We start from the raw sequence: 17,334 nt of genomic DNA, 5'->3' as shown, positions 1-17,334 counted from the left end.
TTCTTGTAGAAAATTTGTCAAACATTCCTTCAAACCTTCCATGTCTTCTTTTAAATCATTCTTTAAGCCATCCATATTAGCTTCCATTTCCTTTCTAGTTACTTTTTACGAGAGTGGAATTTGTTGCACTTGGTCGCATAATTTTGATATATCATATTGTATTTCTTCCTCTTCTTCATGCGTCATAGTAGATCTTTTTGGTTGCTTACTAGATGTGTCCATTTTTTTGTTTCGAGGAATTTCAAAATCAAGAAATGATATCTATGCTTCACTATTCCCTTTGAGTCACTTACATCTTATTTTTCAACCAAAAGTTATGCAAATTGTTTAAAAACTACACACCTGTTTCTTGTCTTTTAGGAGCTAGATATTGAAATTATTGTATCTCTATAATTTTGGATATCTAAGGTCTGAAATTCCTTGCTTTGGTAGCCCTCTTAGCCTTCTTTCCAACCCCACAAGTCATAATGATATTGGATTCTTCAAGAAAGACTTATTCCTAAACTCTCACAATGTCCTGATTATAGACTAGTTTAGTAGAGAGAAATTGTATGACGTGCCGCATGTCACTGTTTTGACCTTTGGCCTTGAAAATGATACCCAAAAAACTACATTACATCCAATTTCAGTAACCTTTTACTAAATTCAAATCCAATTCTTGGAGAGAAAGTTATGGAATTTTCCCTAGGTCACATATTTGAGATGGAATTCTGGAACTTGCAAAAACCCTAACTTCCTCAGATCATATCTTCAAAAATATAGCAAATCAATATCTGAAATTTATACACAAGGTTCAACAATATTTTTGCTCCATGTGGTTGCGATTTCATCTTCTAAAGCTTTGTAGAAAAAAGTTATAGTGGAAATGCTTATATGACTTGTTTGAAGAAGAGAAACCCTATAATCCATAGCTCTAATACCAAATTTTATGAAACCAGCTCAAAGAACAAAAGGAAAGATAGATCAACAACTTAAAAGGTGTCCTATTTAATGGGGAACCCTACTTTACATTAAATAAATGGATAATTCTTGGACGGTATAAATGATAAGACCTACTTGGTATATATAAGAGTCTAAGGGATCACAATATAATTAGAGCCTACATAACAATAATAATATAAGGGCACAACCATAAGAATAGTGGGATGCTATGTGGCACAACACTAACAACATGGGGGATACATGGGTACAAAATAAAAATCGAGGGCTACAGTTACGATAACAATAAGGGGAATACACTAGTATTAGAGGGACCTAACACCAACCTTGCAACTAATGTAAGAATCAGTAGTGGCTAATCAGGGTCTCCCTAGAATGAGAGGGTACCCATTAAACTTGGTTTTGTGTTGGAGGAAAGGAAATATATGGGATATTCCCAAGATCTGACAGAGATCATCAAATCCTCAATAACTCCCTTGGGGTCAACTGTGGATCTATCTGCAAGCTGCAACATCGTAGTGGTATTTCTCAAGGCTCCTTGGAGGTTAAGCTTCAACATGGTTTCATTAGTAATCACATTGATTGTATCCCCATTGTCAATCAAGGTGTTGGGGACTACAACACTGTTAATGTGCATATCCACTTCTGGCTAAAAGGATCCAAGTACTATGGGGAGATAAATCTCTCAAGCATTAGATCAAAAAACTGCCCAACAACATTGATAGTGGGGGCATCTCTTTTTCTTCTTCCGAGCCTCTTGAAATACTATTACTTGATAATGTTGTTGTAAATGGGGACATATTTGATGGCCTAGAGGGGGTGTCCTAACACACAAGTTCTTCAATTCTCCTAGAACTTCAACTTCTTCTAGGTTTTTTTTTATTTAGGCTGGACCAACCTTTTAGGATAGGGAGGTATATTAGATTGAGGGGTACTTTCTTCCTTCTCTTCTTTAAGATATTTAGGTCGAGAAGGTGGGTGAGCATCTGGAAGTACCTTCCCATACCTAAGGTTGATCTCTTAGATCTCCATAGCATAAGAAGGATAAGATGTTACCCCACTATACACCTGCTGAGCTTGCTTCAGTGGGTTATTGTGGGATATATGTGGTTGAGGTGCAGGAGGAGGCAATAAGGCAAGAGGTTTGGCTACTTGGGGCCTCCATCCTTGTGAAGGGTTGCCCCATTGAGGAGGTTGAGGTTGTTATGCATAGAAGGGTGAATTGACAAGATGTGGAGGATATTGAGGAGTATAGAACCAAGGAGAAGGCATGGACCAAGATGAGTGAGCTGGAGGACACCAAGGATGAAAGGATACATTCTAGTTTGGGTTGAAAGAAGGATAATGTCCACTTTGCATGCCTTGTTGGTATGACCGAGGGTCTTGTTGCCTCCTTTGATTGGTTAAGCAAAGATGCTCCAAGTCATTCTCTACCCCTTATTATACAACCTTAAAACTTGGAGAGGGACATTTGTTCATTGCATGGTTCTCCTCACAAACAAAGGATACATCTATAAAATTCAGTGGACACTCATTTATGAGGTACCTCTTGGTGCACCTAGGGAAAACTATACCTAGTTCCCTTTCTACTCCTCTTGCTTCCTCTTAATCTACATAATATCCATATACAAGGCAAAAGCGTACTACATATCACTCTTAAAATCTTCTAGTATACTCCCTATCTCATGTTTGATGGTTGAGATGGAGAGAAAAGAGTTCATCAGGCCTTGACTGGACCTACCCCTCTTTCTTGCAACACTAGAATGATTCTTGATTAGTGTCTTAATGTCTTCACAGTTCAATTTGTAAATATATCCATAAAACAACATGTTAAGGGTCTCCATTACATCTTTCCTAATCCCTTAGTGGAGTACAAGCTTCAGTGACTTAGGGTCAAGGGTACAGTTAGCACTTCTATAATTGAGTTGGAACCTTTCCTCATAATCTTCTAGGGACTCATCTGGCCCTAGGGTAATTCTAAAAAGTCTTTTCTTTTATGCCTCAAAGAATCAGGGACAAAACAAGAAGATTTCTACTAGAAACCCCAACTTGCACTAACAACCAACCATTTTTAGCTAATTGTGAGCCTCTTGCTCTGCCTATAAGAACCTTTAAGGCTCTTTTTAGTGAGCAAAAAATATCTTTCAGGAGCTTGCAAAAGGAGAAAGGCTTTCACACCCACCAGCGCTATGATTGAAGATAAATAACTAAAAGTGTTTACATTTCCCAATAGAAAAACATATAAAAAAGCTGAATGAAAAACTTTAATCCTTGTGTACTCACAATATTAAAACATGTCACCAAGGATAACATTAAATAATGAATACAACTTTATAGTGAATAAGAATCACTTAATACAACTTTATAGCGAATAAGAATCACTTACCATATCATCATTGTAGGTCACCAAGCATAACACTAAGAAATTGATACAACTTTAATGTTTATAAGGATCCGTTTCCATATTTTTTACTTGATGTAAAAAATTAAAAAAATATATGTTTGGAAATTTTTATAAAATGATGATATTATTTTTATTTTATTTAAAATAAATAAATAGATACTTATTTTTAAAATGTATATTAAATAAGATATAAAAATATTCATTAAATTATTATTGATGATAATGCAGGGAAATAGTGATATTAGAATTTATTTTGAAATTAATTTGTATTTTTAAAAATTAATAAGAAAATAATATTGTTTTAAAAATATCATAATTTTATTGAATTAAATAATATAAGTTTATTTCTCTATTTATAATTAGAGTGAATTTCTCTTCGACTGGATCGGTTTATCATGCTGGGGTTTTTAGAGTGATTTTCTAGCCTCCCGGGTCTTTTATCATACTGAGAGTTTGTGAATGTAATGTTAATAATATATATATATAAAACAGAGGATGACCTACACCCTTAATATCAGTGGAAAAATAGAGAAAAGACCAATTTAAAATGTATTTTTTTTTGTAATTTAAACAAATAGACAAACATACACATAGACAAAGAGACCAACTTATACATTTTGAGTTCGAAAATAAATATTTAAAATTAAAAATAAAAATAAAATTGTTATTAAGATCTTGTCTTGAAGATTAAGATGAATTATAATGGCTGGTTCAAAATAAGTTGACTAAATACTCTTTGTGATTTTACCTAAAAATTCTCATGAATTAACAAATTATGGATCACAGAAGATTGAACTCGAATCACAATAATATAATTATAATCAAAATAATAATTGGGACATGGTCTTGGTGATATATGGCTCATTCTACAGTAAATCTTGTGTCTAATTACAGCTTCTGCTTCTGCCTCCCTCAGACAAAATGGAGGATAATGCAATAGCTGAAGCAGCTGATATATTGGTGGCTTCCCAGACTGGTGACATGTTGTCATATACAAGACTGATAAAGTACGGAACGATCGTCATAGCAACCATTTTGCCACGAAAAAATGAAATGGCAGCTTAAAATATGAGATTTTTTAGATCAAAGAAATAGGAATACAAATCATGATACGCTTTCGTATCAAAGAAATGCCAACTTAAACCTTCAAAGGCGTTCATGTAGACTGGATCAGGATCAATAGAGCGCACACGTCCTCTTTCAGGTGAAGTTGAGCCGTCGTTAACAATATTAATACTATAATTAGGGCGCGCTGGTTCAGTAGCTGTTTGGGGCAGCGGTATTTCACGCAACATATGATCATTGTCTAGAACAACCTTTAGTCTCGTAGTAAGGTCCAGAGATTGAATTACTTTAAGCCCATTAAAGCTGTTGCCCAGTATAATAATGTGCTTCAAATTCGCGCGTCTCCAGTTTGCATCCAACACATTGTCATATAAATAGAAGGGGCAGCGAGGCATGAAAAATAGCGTGGGTCTCTCCACTGTACGTCTTGCGTCTTCGTTAAAAGAGAGGCACGTACAGTCCAAGGCATTTATAGCCTTTCGCTCAACTGCAGTGAGCTCTGGATCGAACACCACGATATCACTCACCCATTCGAATCTGTCTCGTAATAAAATGGCGAAGGCTAGCTGCATGTGCATGCGCTCCGCAGTCCGACCCTTCACAGGTTCAATCTTTCCAAGGCCATAGAGAACCACTTGTAATTTTGAATTACGTGGCCCTCTCCCTATTACCTTCTCTATTCGCACCACCATTTCAGGGTCTTTCATTTGTTCCACAAATTCTGCATAAAACAAAGATTTCTCCAACTTTTCTTGAGCGACCCGTATTTTAGTGATTAATTCCTCAACTTTTTCACCGGTTTCTACATCAGATAATTCTGGTTTTGGGTTCTGCTTTGGTTCTGAAATGTTCTCCAATGATTTACCAGAGGCACTATCCATAATTGCTAATCCAAGCTACGCAATGAGAGAATGAATAATCACAAGAAAAAAGTCTGTATATTCTATGTATTCATATATGATTTCACATAGTTGAAGAGGGTAGGGGTGTGTCGGTTAAAAGCCGACGGCTGTGCATGGACGAAATGCTTTACAGTTTAATATAAGGGATGGCGTAATGGAACTTTTGCATGTTATATATATATATATAATTATATAATTTTAAAAAAATTAAAATAATATTAATATTAATGTTTAACTTACACGGAGGTTAATCAGATTTTTTTATTTTATTTTATTAATAATTAACTTATAGTTTTTTTATATGCATAAATAAATAAAAAAAGCATTCATAAATCACCATAGTTTTGTTAAGTTTTATGTTTAAAAAAGTCAAAAAACAGTTCCTAAATTAATATCTTTTTGTTGAGCTAAAGGTTAAGAAAGTTGGTAGTGTGACAAATATTTTGAAAATTAGATTGAATGTAAGTATAAGATGGACAATTTAAGAGAAAGTGTTTTTATCTTCAACCTTGTTAAGATAACACATGTCACAATTTCTTTCATGGTATAGTATAGCATTTTGAGAATTGACCAATCTTCAATTTCACTATGAATCTCATCATAATTAGTTCTATTGTTGGTAATATTCATTTTCTTCTTAACATTTCGTTTTGGAGATTGAGGTTGATCACCTCATTATGATATTGTAATTTCTATCTTTTGTCTAGCTCTTTATTTCTCCAATTTTTTTTCTTTAAATTTAAAAGTAATACTATTTTTATTTTTTCTGGATTCTACAAGATGATCTTCTCCTTTATTCACCAATGGTTGATGCAAGATTGACCATCCTTATGCCACTATCACTCAAGCAAGATGATCTTCTCCTTTATTCACCAATGGTTGATGCAAGATTGACCATCCTTATGCCACTATCACTCAAGCCGAAGGCCAGTGCTCTGGCTAGAGTTAAAAGTAATTTTATGAAACTTCTTGGCATCCATGTTGTAGAACTTCTTCTTACATAGTGATAGCCATGCTTTGGCTAGAGTTAAAAGTAATTTTACGAAACCTCTTGGCATCCATGTTGTATAATTTCTTCTTACCTAGTGATAGCCATGCTGCAATGGAGAAAAACTTCTTCAATTAGGGGGATAGGGTAAGGAGTATTTCCTTTAATCTTGAGGTTGTAGGTTATAAACTACTTTTAGATTTACTTGGTCTTCCTCCATGACTCTCTCCGTATATTGCAAGCCCAAACCTCACATCCATAGAAAATAACAAGAGTGACAAGAGTCTCAAAGATGAGTGTTCTTTTATCCCAAATTCAAAATATATTGACTTACAATTCTTTTCAAGCCCATGGTAATATTTCCAACCCCATTTATCCTTTTCTCAATATTGTAATTCCAATTGAATTTATGGTGGATGTCGATTCCCAAATATTAATATGAAAGAACATCCTTCAAAACGTTGTTATGATAAATAATAGTGTCAAAGGTGATCTTTCTGGATTTAATTGTCATGATTTTAGTTTTGTGGGTATTTATAGTAATATCCATCTTGAATTAGAAATCCTCAAGGATTGCTTGCTAATATCATAATAACTCCTTTCCAAAAGAACAATACCATCAACATAAAGTAGAGGAGTTATTAATATTAGTGACCATAAGGGAAACATAACCTGCATCTTCCAAACACTCTTCTAGCTGATCAGTATATATACCAAAAAACGTAGGGAATAAGGGACACCCTCACTTGACTCCATTATTGCATTTAATTTATTTAGACCAATCCTTAGTGGTCCTAACCCCATCAGGCATAGAGAAGAAGGTGATACCATGTTCTATTAAGGAACTATTTGGTGTAAAGGTTACTAATCCAAAATTCAGTGGGCAAAAATCTAACCATGTTAAGGGTTGGTGTGGCCTAGGTCGAGTGCAATCCCTCGGTGATTTTGACAGCTTAGATGCTAGGTTTCAACTATTCAATTCACAACTTAGAAATGCCAGTCATGTCAAGACTCACATTATGTAGAAAAAAAAACCTTAGTGGTCTTATTATCTAGCAAAAGTGGGTGACTCCTAGGGAAACTTTTCTCCTATTCATTTCTTCCAACTGATAACCAGCAACCCTTGATATCCACCAAGCAGATGATGTAATGTGCCATTCATATCTCCCCCACTTGCATTAGTCATATATTTCCTTTCCCATTTGCCAAGAGTAAATGTTGGAAGGTGGAATTTTAATCAAAAGATACTTTATTCATTTTACAATCGTGTGCTTATGCTTGTTTGTATTTGGCGAATTTGACAGGGATTATGGGGTGACTTGGAAGAAAGAAAGGTCTTGGCCATAATATTATTCCCTCACCTTAAATGGGGAGTTCATTTTCAATCCTATCCCAAAGGGACCTCCCCTAATGGTCCAATGGGTGTAGGAGTGTTGATTTTTGAGTAGCTTGGGAGGTACTCCAAGACCTAGGGTTTGGGGATTCGAGGGAAAAGTACCACAAGAGTCACTTGTGGGCTTGGAACCCAAGGTAGGGGTTTTAAACCAATCAGGATTTGGGCCAAAACCATGAGCACATTTCAACATGTGATGGATGAGGATGATAACTCCTGGCAAGACGAATCTAATGCAAGAAGAATCATATGATTCCGAGTTGTAGAAATGGAGATATGAATTTTTGAATTTTATAATTGGGTTTTGCACATATATGTTTAGGTTTGCTTGGAGTTAAGAAGGCATGTAACAGTTGTTAAAGCCCATGGATGACGTTTTAAGGAGTCCTCCTTATGTGTATATATAGGAGGTGAGATGGAGGACATTTCCACATCCATTGTGCAACACATTACAAGTGACAAGCTTGTTGGAGGAGAGAACTAATCTATGTTTTAGCCACAACAAGGAGGGGAAGAACGACATGGGCATTGAAGGTTTTTTTAGGGTCATTCTTAGAAGGTAAAATTGCTAGAAGGAGGGCCGAGGGCCTTTCTAGAGGGTTGTAGTTAGAATAGGTTGTTTGAGGGCTCATTGAGGGTGGGGCAGTCCTTAAAAGACGCTAACATAGGCCTGTTTAGAGGTCCTATAGGGTGTCGCGGTAATAAAAGGAGGGAAGTCTATGCTAAGGGCTTGAAACTATCCAAAAGTTGTGACGTGGAGGGACAAACTCTCATTGAAGGACAACGATATTCCTTAGGTGCAAATCTAGGCATAAGTAAAGGTTGGAAAAGGGACTGTGATGATACCCTAACCAGGCTTAGTTTGTAGCATTTGGAGCAAACCTCATACAATGAGCTGTAGTATGTTTGTGATGACATTCTTGTAGGTGTTGGATCCAAGTTTTGGACGAGTTTAATTTGCAGCCTATGGGAGCCAATTTGAAGGCTTGGTTTTGTGATCGAGAGTCTTCATAGGAACATATCTTGCAGTGATTGGATTGGGTGCCATTGATATGGTGGAGGGCAGTGTGTTGGATACTCAAAGTAGCCCTAGACAAGATATCTTGACGTGACGAGGAAGAGTTTAATGTTGGGTGAAGATTGGTTCCGAAAGTGCAACACTTTGATGGAAAAAAGTGACTACTAGCATGGCAGATTGGGGCTTGGGAATTGGCCAACCTAGAGAGTAGATTGAATCAACCCGTGTACATGAAGTAGAAGTGACTTGTAGCAGTGTTAGGTGGAATCCCTCCTAGAGTCTCGATGTGTTATCCTTTGAAGGACTAAGGGGAATCTAGTGAGCGATACGAGAGTGAAGGACCGATAGGACAAGATATGACATTGAAGCCACAACAAAGTTTATCATTGTATCTTGTATACCATAGACTATTGTATTATTCATATTTGGTTTAATATAATGAATATTGGGTTGTACATTATTGTACAATATTTGTTAATTTTTTTTGTATACTTGTGCATATGTGATTTAGTACTTTATATTTTTCCATTGTACAAAGTAGTTGTTATTGAGATTCTTGGTTTCGTAGCATCAGAGATCTTAAGATTCTAACCTAGACCTAAGATTTTGGAAATTCTACTTGGTATCAGAGTGTGTCTGAGCTACTTTGGAAGTCAGTGAATCAGAGTTGTGCACATTGAAGTACATCTTAAGAGGGAGTTGGTCACATTGTAGGTGACAATGTTGAAGTTGTAGGCTAGTATTCAGTATGAGGATAGGTTGGAGGGGTTGTACAACTATACTCCATGGAAGGAAAGGATCAAGATGGTATTACAGGTGAAAAAGATCTAGGAGTTCACTAAGAAATCCATCAATAAGCCAACTGACCCAAAGGAGCTAGAAGTGTATGAGGATTTGGATACGAGGGTGAGATAGATCATCCTAGATGGTGTGAAGGATGCCCTAATAGCTCATTTATCTGGGATGAACAACACACATGAGATGTGGACGGCTCTTCATAATTTGTTCTAGAATAAGAACGAGAATCGAGTATTGGTATTGGAGGATAAGTTGAAGTTCACCAAGATGATAAAGGGTGGAGGAATGACTTCGTATCTGATGAGATTGTTTGAGGTCAAAGATGACCTTGCTACCATCAGAGTGACTATTTCAGATGGAGATATGGTGAGGATTGCATTGAAAGGGTTCAACAAGGAATGGAAGCCCTTCATCAAAGGAATGATGAGAGAGGTTTCTAGACTGGAATAGGCTATGGGACAACTTCATTCAGGAAGAGTTGTGAGACGATGATCTTCATCCCAAGAAGAAGAATTTCGATGATGACGTGGCACTTGTAGTGTGAATGAAGGCTAATTAAAAGAAGGACTTGATTAAGGTAAAGTGTTTCAACTGTGGCAAGATGGGTCATTTTTTGTCGAGATGTCTGATGAAGAAGAAGGGATATGACGAGAAGAAGAAAGGAAAGCAGGTCGCTAGTGTTGTCACTTTTGTTGAGATAAATGATCTTACCAGGAGATTGGAGGAGGACATTTCTATGATCTCTAATTTCTCACAGAGTACTATCAATGAGGATGGATAATACATGGACAATGGTGTGAAGAAAAATATGATAGGGTCACAAGAGGTTTTTGAGACTCTAGTTGAATGGGACTTGAAGTTGCACATGGTATTAGGTGACAAGAGTCAAAAGGAGATCCGAGGATCAGGTGTTGTGCCATTAAGGATGGAGACAAGATGAGTGATGTGGGTCCAGGATGTACTGTTTGTACCAGGACTTAGATATACCGTGATTTCTATCTCCATGATCAAGAATAATGGGTTTGAGGTCTTATTGCAGGATGGGGAGGCAAGAATCAAACCTAGAGGCTCTAATTCTGATGGGATTGTACTTGGAGTTAAAGAGCATGGTCTCTACAAGTTGACAGGAAAGCCTATAGATCATGGAAAGAAGAAGTAGGAGGAGCAGGTGCAGGTTGCACATAAGCAGGTGTAGGTGCAAACTTCAAAGGAACATGTACATGTTCTTGAGAAGAAGTTTCACCTTCCTGAGAAGGTCCAGATTCTAGAGACTGATAGGGAGTCGAGTTTTAGAGGGAGATTGCAGATTCAGAGGGAGACTTTGCAGTCCAAGAAGAGCGTGTGATCAGTGAGGAGCAAGGTGCCCCTATAGATTTCAAGAAGGAATCATGGAGAAAGTGGAAGACATTACAAGATAAGAAGAAGAAGCAATAGGCTTCTAGCAGTGACAATGACACTTTCGAGAGAGGTGTAGTTCACAAAACAGGGATTGCTGCATTTGTGAGTGCCGAGAGTTGGGCTAGTGTTGCGAGTATTGATGATGATGATGAGTTACTTCTTTTTCTTGAAAGTACCTCCCTTGCTAAGAGGGAGTGTTCATTTTTTAGTAACTTAGGAGGTACTCCAAGCCCTAGGGTTCAAGGATTGGAGGATAAATCCCCACAAGAGTCACTTGTGGACTTGGAACCCAAGGTAGGGGTTTTGTACGCATTAGGACTTAGGCCAAAACAATGAGCACATTTTGACATGTGATGGATGAGGATGATAACTCTCAGCAAGACGAATCTAATGCAATAAGAATCATCTGATTCCAAGTTGTAGAAATGGAGACATGAATTTTTGAAGTTTATAATTGGGTTTTGCACATGTATGTCTAGGTTGGATTAGAGTTAAGAAGGTATGTGACAAATGTCAAAGCCCATGGATGACGTTTTAAGGAGCCCTCCTATGTGTATATATAGGAGGTGAGATGGAGGACATTTCCTCATCCATTGTGCAACACATTACAAGTGACAAGCTTGTTAGAGGAGAGAATTGATCTATATTTTAGCCACAACAAAGAGGGACATAACAACATGGGAATTGAAGGTTGTTTCAGGATCATTCTTAGAAGGCCAAAGTGCTGGAAGGAGGCCCGAGGGCCACAACTAGAGGGCCGCAACTAGAACATGTTGTTTGAGGGATCATTGAGGGTGGGACAATCCTTAAAAGAGGTTGCCACAAACCTATTTAGAGGTCTTGTAGGGTATTGTTGTAATAAAGAGATGGCAAGTCTATGTTAAGGGCTTGAAACTACCCAAAAGTTGTAGTGTGGAGGGATAACCTCTCATTGAAGGACAACCATAATCTTTAGGTGAAAATCTATGCAAAAGTAAAGGTTGCAAAAAGGATTGTGATGATGCCCTAACCAAGCCTATTTTACAAAATTTGGATCAGACCTCATATTGTGAGGTGGAGTATGTTTTTCATGACATTCTTGTAAGTGTTGGATCCAAGTTTTGGATCGGTTTCATTTGTAGCCAGTGGGAGACAATTTGGAGGCTTGATTTGGTGATTGAGAGCCTTCATAGGAATAGATATTGTAGTGACTGGATTGGGTGCCATTGATTTGGTGGAGGGAAGTGTATTGGCTACCCAAAGTAGCCCTATACAATCTATCTTGAAGTGATGAAGAAGAGTTGAAGGTTGGGTGAAGATTGGTGCCAAAAGTGAAACACATTGATGGACAAAATTGACTGCTAGCCTGACAGATTGGAGCTCGAGAATTGGCCAACCTAGACAACAGATTGAATCATCCTGTGTACAAGCAACAAAAGTGACTTGCAACAATGTTAGGTGGAAGACCTCCTGGAGTCTCGATGTGTTGTCCTTTTAAGGACTAAGGGGAAACTAGTGAGGAGTACAAGGGTGAAGGACCGATAGAAGAAGACACGACATAGACTGTTGTATTATTTAGATTTGGTTTAATATAATGAATATTGGTTTGTACATTATTGTACAATATTTGTTAAAATTTGTGTATACTTGTGTATATGTGATTTACTGCTTTATATTTTTTCACTGTGCAAAGTAGTTCTTGTTGAGATTCTTGGTATGGTAGCATCAGAGATTTTAAGATTCTAACCTAGACCCAAGATTGTGGAAATTTCACAAGGAGGAGAAATACTTGAGAAGCCATGATTGAGATAGTGTAGCCCCATCTCTCTCTATTCCATACTTACCACTTTCCACCCATATTCCACCTCTCTTTTTTGGGTTTAATTGACCAATGACTATCTGGGATTTGGAACCCACACATCCTCATACCTAGGAAAGTCTCGGAAATGTACCTTGGGAGGTTGATGAAACTAAAAGAAATAGAAAAAAAATATGTGGTCACAATGAAAACAAAGGAAAAATCAAAATTCAAAAGATGGTCAAGACTTACAAATTAGCACATGGAAAAAGCTAAGGATGAGCTTTACCTCAGTCATATGGCCATCACCCAGTTCTTGGGCCAATTTTTCCCTATGGCATAGAAGACAAGCAACCCTTTAATGTCCCATCCCATGATGGGTAATGAATTTATCCGTCCTTGAGGGGGTAATAATTTCTACACCATAAGGAAATCTCTCATTCCTTGAGCTACGAGTAGTAATACAAAGAAGAATCAAGAGAAAGTAAAATACATTTAGAGGGGTGGAAAAAAAAACTCCAAGGTAACTCATGCATCCACAATTTCTCCCTCCTCACATATGTACACATAGGATGAATTATCCCATCATTGTTGGTCCCTTTGACCATGGCAGTTGGCCATAAAAATTTTCCCCTTCGTTCCATCATTATTCACATGTAACTTGTCGATTGAAGGGTGGACCAAGGACATGTCACTTCCTCTTAGGGGTTCAGAATACCTAATAGGATCATATATTAGTCACTGCTACCTAGGGAGATAACACCATTACATGAATAAGCCCCTAATTTTGGAAGAGAATCCTTAGATGAAGTGTTAATTTTCCCATTTCCTTCAAACTCGGTTCACTTAGATGCAATGATGATTAATGTACATAATGGTGAAAGTTACAACATTGGATATTTTGTGTAATTGGAAAGTGGATCCATCTATAGGTATAGATAATTTAACTAGGGTTCAAGTCCTCTAGAGGGACATATTGACACCCACAAGTAATTCGTTGAGAGCCAAGGGACTTTGGAAAATTGCAGAGAATTAATCATATCGATGGGAACCTTCAACACCCATAGAGTTCATGTAATTTGCTCAATATCGTTTATGGGATGATGCACTTATATCAACATGCCCGTAGTTGGCTTAACAATACTACAAGGTCATGTAGTTTATCTAGGGCCTATACGAGGTTGATCTCATGCCTTCATACATGGGATAGATAGCACCATATTCATTTCCCTGAATTATGGAATAGAATCAAACATTCATACCACTAGGAGACCTATGAAACCCATATTCGTACCCTAGTCCCAAAACTGGGGCCCATAAAGGATTTTGTTGGATATCTAGGGGCCAATCCCTAGAGTATGATTTGAGACGGAATATAAACTTTTCATGGCACTCAAGGACACAAATGCAAGCCATAGAAGCGAAATCCACTAGCATGACACCAACTTCTTGATCACTTCGGCTCACACATGTGGATATAATTATGTTTTTATGAAAGCTACAAGGTCGTTTATGACCTTGCTTATATTTTTACCATTATTTTATTTTTTGAAGGGCTTGTAGGCTAAAATTAGCCTTAGTAGGACACATATAAATTAGAGACCATGTCATTATGATATCTCATCATCACATATTGGAATTTCAGCCTCATTAAAGGAACTTGCACTTACTTTCTTAGGGATGTTTGGAGATATTTGGGCGCATTTTGATGTTTGGATTTCATTTTGGATATTATTTAGAGATATTATTTAGTACAATGGATGGGAATATTGAATGTTATCTTGTAAGTGCCCTTGATTGTTGAATTATATCTTAAGTGTCTAATGTATGGAATTGATTTTTTTTGGTAAATTGTGCCCTAATTTGTTGAAGATAAATCTTAATGTTATCTAGATGAATGTTGCATGCATTGTTCATACATAACATCTGATGAATTATCTTAATGGTGAATTCCTAGTAGCTTTCTCATAAAATTCCATTTTTCCATTGAGTGGGTAAATGCTTGAAATTTGATTGCTAAGGCATCAAATTTTGGCCTCCTTAGGAACAATTTTGGCTAATATTTATCACCCTAGATTCCATATTCCCAAGGGACACTGCACTCATGTAATTATCTAGTGATCATTCTCAAAATTTATCTATATTTTCAATCCCTCAATTTGGCCCTTTCAAGTCTAAGTTAGGAAACTAGGGCTTGCTGCAAATCCCTAAGAAAGAGAAAATTTGGTGGTTAGAGAGACTAAACATTAAGAGGATAGTATTTTCCACAAAATCTATCATTTTGGTGGGAATCCACCTCAATTGCATCCATAAATTTCCTTTCCCTAGGTGATTTCCTAAGAGGAAAACCCTAGTTCTCTTTCCATCAACTTAAGGGTTTCCTTTAAGGTTTGACAAGCCTCAGCATACCTAGCATTCTTTGTAAGAAATATTTTCTCCTAACCTTAATCTTTTTTTGCTCCAACACTTGTCAAAATTATGAAGCCTTAGGTGTTGTGCCCTCTTCTCTAGGTCTCATCATAGAAAGTGAATTTCTTCGTTGTGAAACCTTGTGCCTAAATTCCACCTTTATTGAAGATCTCCTAGTGATATAATTTCACACATTAACCATAAAATAGCTATTATAAGTGATCTCTCTCGTACTGAGACTCCTCCAATCAATGAAAATATGTAAAGAGTAGGGGGTTTTGGTTTTGGTAATAGTGGACTACTACCCAATTATTGCTTCTTGGTCTAGCTTATGATTTGTAAGGTTTCCCTCTCTAAGGCTTGTTAGATTTTATAGCAATAGGTCCTAAGCTTTGAAATAACATTATTGTACAACCATGTCATAATAACCCTCAACTCAAGAAGAACCGTTATCTCTTATAGCTTGTTTGATAGTTTTGTTCTAGGAATGGTGTCAAAAGATTTTCTAAAGTCAACAAAATGAAAAATCATATAAATTTTATTATTCCATCCTTCCTCTACAATTATCCTATGAGTAACAAGATGGTCCACTATTGAATTCTATCAATGAAATAAAGCTTTGAATTTATCTCTTCTACCATGAATTTCAAGCCGAAGGCTAATCTTCTTTTCCAAAATAAGCCCATTCAACTTTGGCTAAATTCGGTTAATCATGATGGTCCTATAATTAGAGGAAAATATTTTATCCTTGCTCTTAAAGATAGGGAGAATAAGGCTTTATGTCTAAGGCTTACATAATCCTTTCTTCACTATTAAATTAAAGAGCTTTTGTATGTGCGGGATGAGGATAGATTCTCTTATTTTAAATTCATTAGCTTGGTAGCCTTCAATGTCCTTATCTTTTACATTAGGGAATTGCTTAATCCCACACTCAATATGTTCCAAAGAAAATATATCATCCTACACACAAGAATTCAAAATGGTGTTCATGATGTTAGGGTATTCATAGATATTTTAAAGGTAAATAGTTGAGTTCTTCAAGGGAACCAAATGAATTTATTTAGTACTACTAAAAAAAATATTCACCCGAAACTTTCTAAGATTAAAATTAGAGAGATGCAATAACTACTCTTTCTTTATACTTATCTAGTGTCTTTCCTTTGTTAAAATAAGAGATTTGTGCATATTTATCTCATAAAGTTTTAATATTTTCTTAGGAGCATCGCTAATCACTTCTAGTATTTTTACAATCATTATCATTCCTAGGGTTGCTAATTCTATTATTCTTTTTGTACAACACCTTGGTATATAAATTACTAATGGTAGTAGAAAGAGTTGTAGTAAAATTATGATAGAGATTTTTAATCTTATCCTTATAAGTTAAGAGGTGTAATCCCTATTTAAATGCTTTAAGAAGAGATCCATTTTATTCTTGTTAAGAAAAAGGTGGCTTTGAATCTCACAATTTTCATGCACATGCTTGTTTTCCATGGAAATGTTTAGAGTTAAGTTTAAAGGTCTACAATCAGAGTCAGGCTCATCATCATTTAAGACGTCAAAGTTTACAATTTGGTTGGAAATAGGGATATCAAATATCACATAATCCATGATATTATTTCAAATCCCATGAATACAATTCATTTGGTTTGAGTTTTGCTACTTTATTATGCCATTTCAAACCATAAGGTATTGAAAACCATTGAGTTTGACTAACTTAGTACCAAATAAATTATTGGTTAGATTTTCATTTTTTTTTAATCTACCAGCTAAATCAAGTTCCTTGTGTAAATCCCTATTTAAATTCTTTAAGAAGGGATCCATTTTACTCTTGTTAAAAAAAAAGGTGGCTTTGAATCTCACAATTGTCATGCACATAATTTTTTTTCATCGAAATGCTTAGAGTTAAGTTTAAAGGTCTACAATCAGAATCAGGCTCATTGTCATTTAAGAGGTCAAAGTTTACAATTTGGTTTGAAATAGGCATATCAAATATCACATAATCCATGATACTATTTCAAATCGCATGAATACAATTCATTTGGTTTGATTTTGGCTACTTTATTATGCCATTGAAAATCATAACGTATTGAAAACTATTGAGTTTGACTAACTTAGTACCAAATAAATTCTTGGTTAGGTCTTCATTTTTTTTAATCTACTAGTTAAATCAGGTTCCTCATCTAGCCAATGATGACTAGGGTTTGAATCATTACTTAGAAGAATAACTTGGTTAGATGCGATTC

General features: G+C 36.2%; 1 protein-coding gene across 1 annotated transcript; it reads right to left on the bottom strand.

Moving 5' to 3' along the window:
- Positions 1 to 4,404: 4,404 nt before the first annotated feature.
- On the bottom strand, positions 4,405 to 5,289 carry LOC149170203 (protein SENSITIVITY TO RED LIGHT REDUCED 1-like). The gene has a single exon (XM_089425477.1). The coding sequence runs from the start codon at positions 5,287 to 5,289 to the stop codon at positions 4,405 to 4,407; it is 885 nt and encodes a 294-aa protein (XP_089281603.1).
- Positions 5,290 to 17,334: the final 12,045 nt, after the last annotated feature.

The sequence above is a fragment of the Pinus tabuliformis genome, chromosome 4_2 (genome assembly GCF_031772625.1).
Source record: "Pinus tabuliformis cultivar Carrire ecotype Pingquan chromosome 4_2, CPIR1, whole genome shotgun sequence".
Classification (NCBI taxonomy): domain Eukaryota; kingdom Viridiplantae; phylum Streptophyta; class Pinopsida; order Pinales; family Pinaceae; genus Pinus; species Pinus tabuliformis.
Note: the sequence above shows the minus strand (reverse complement) of the source record. Positions and strands in the feature narration are given on the sequence as shown.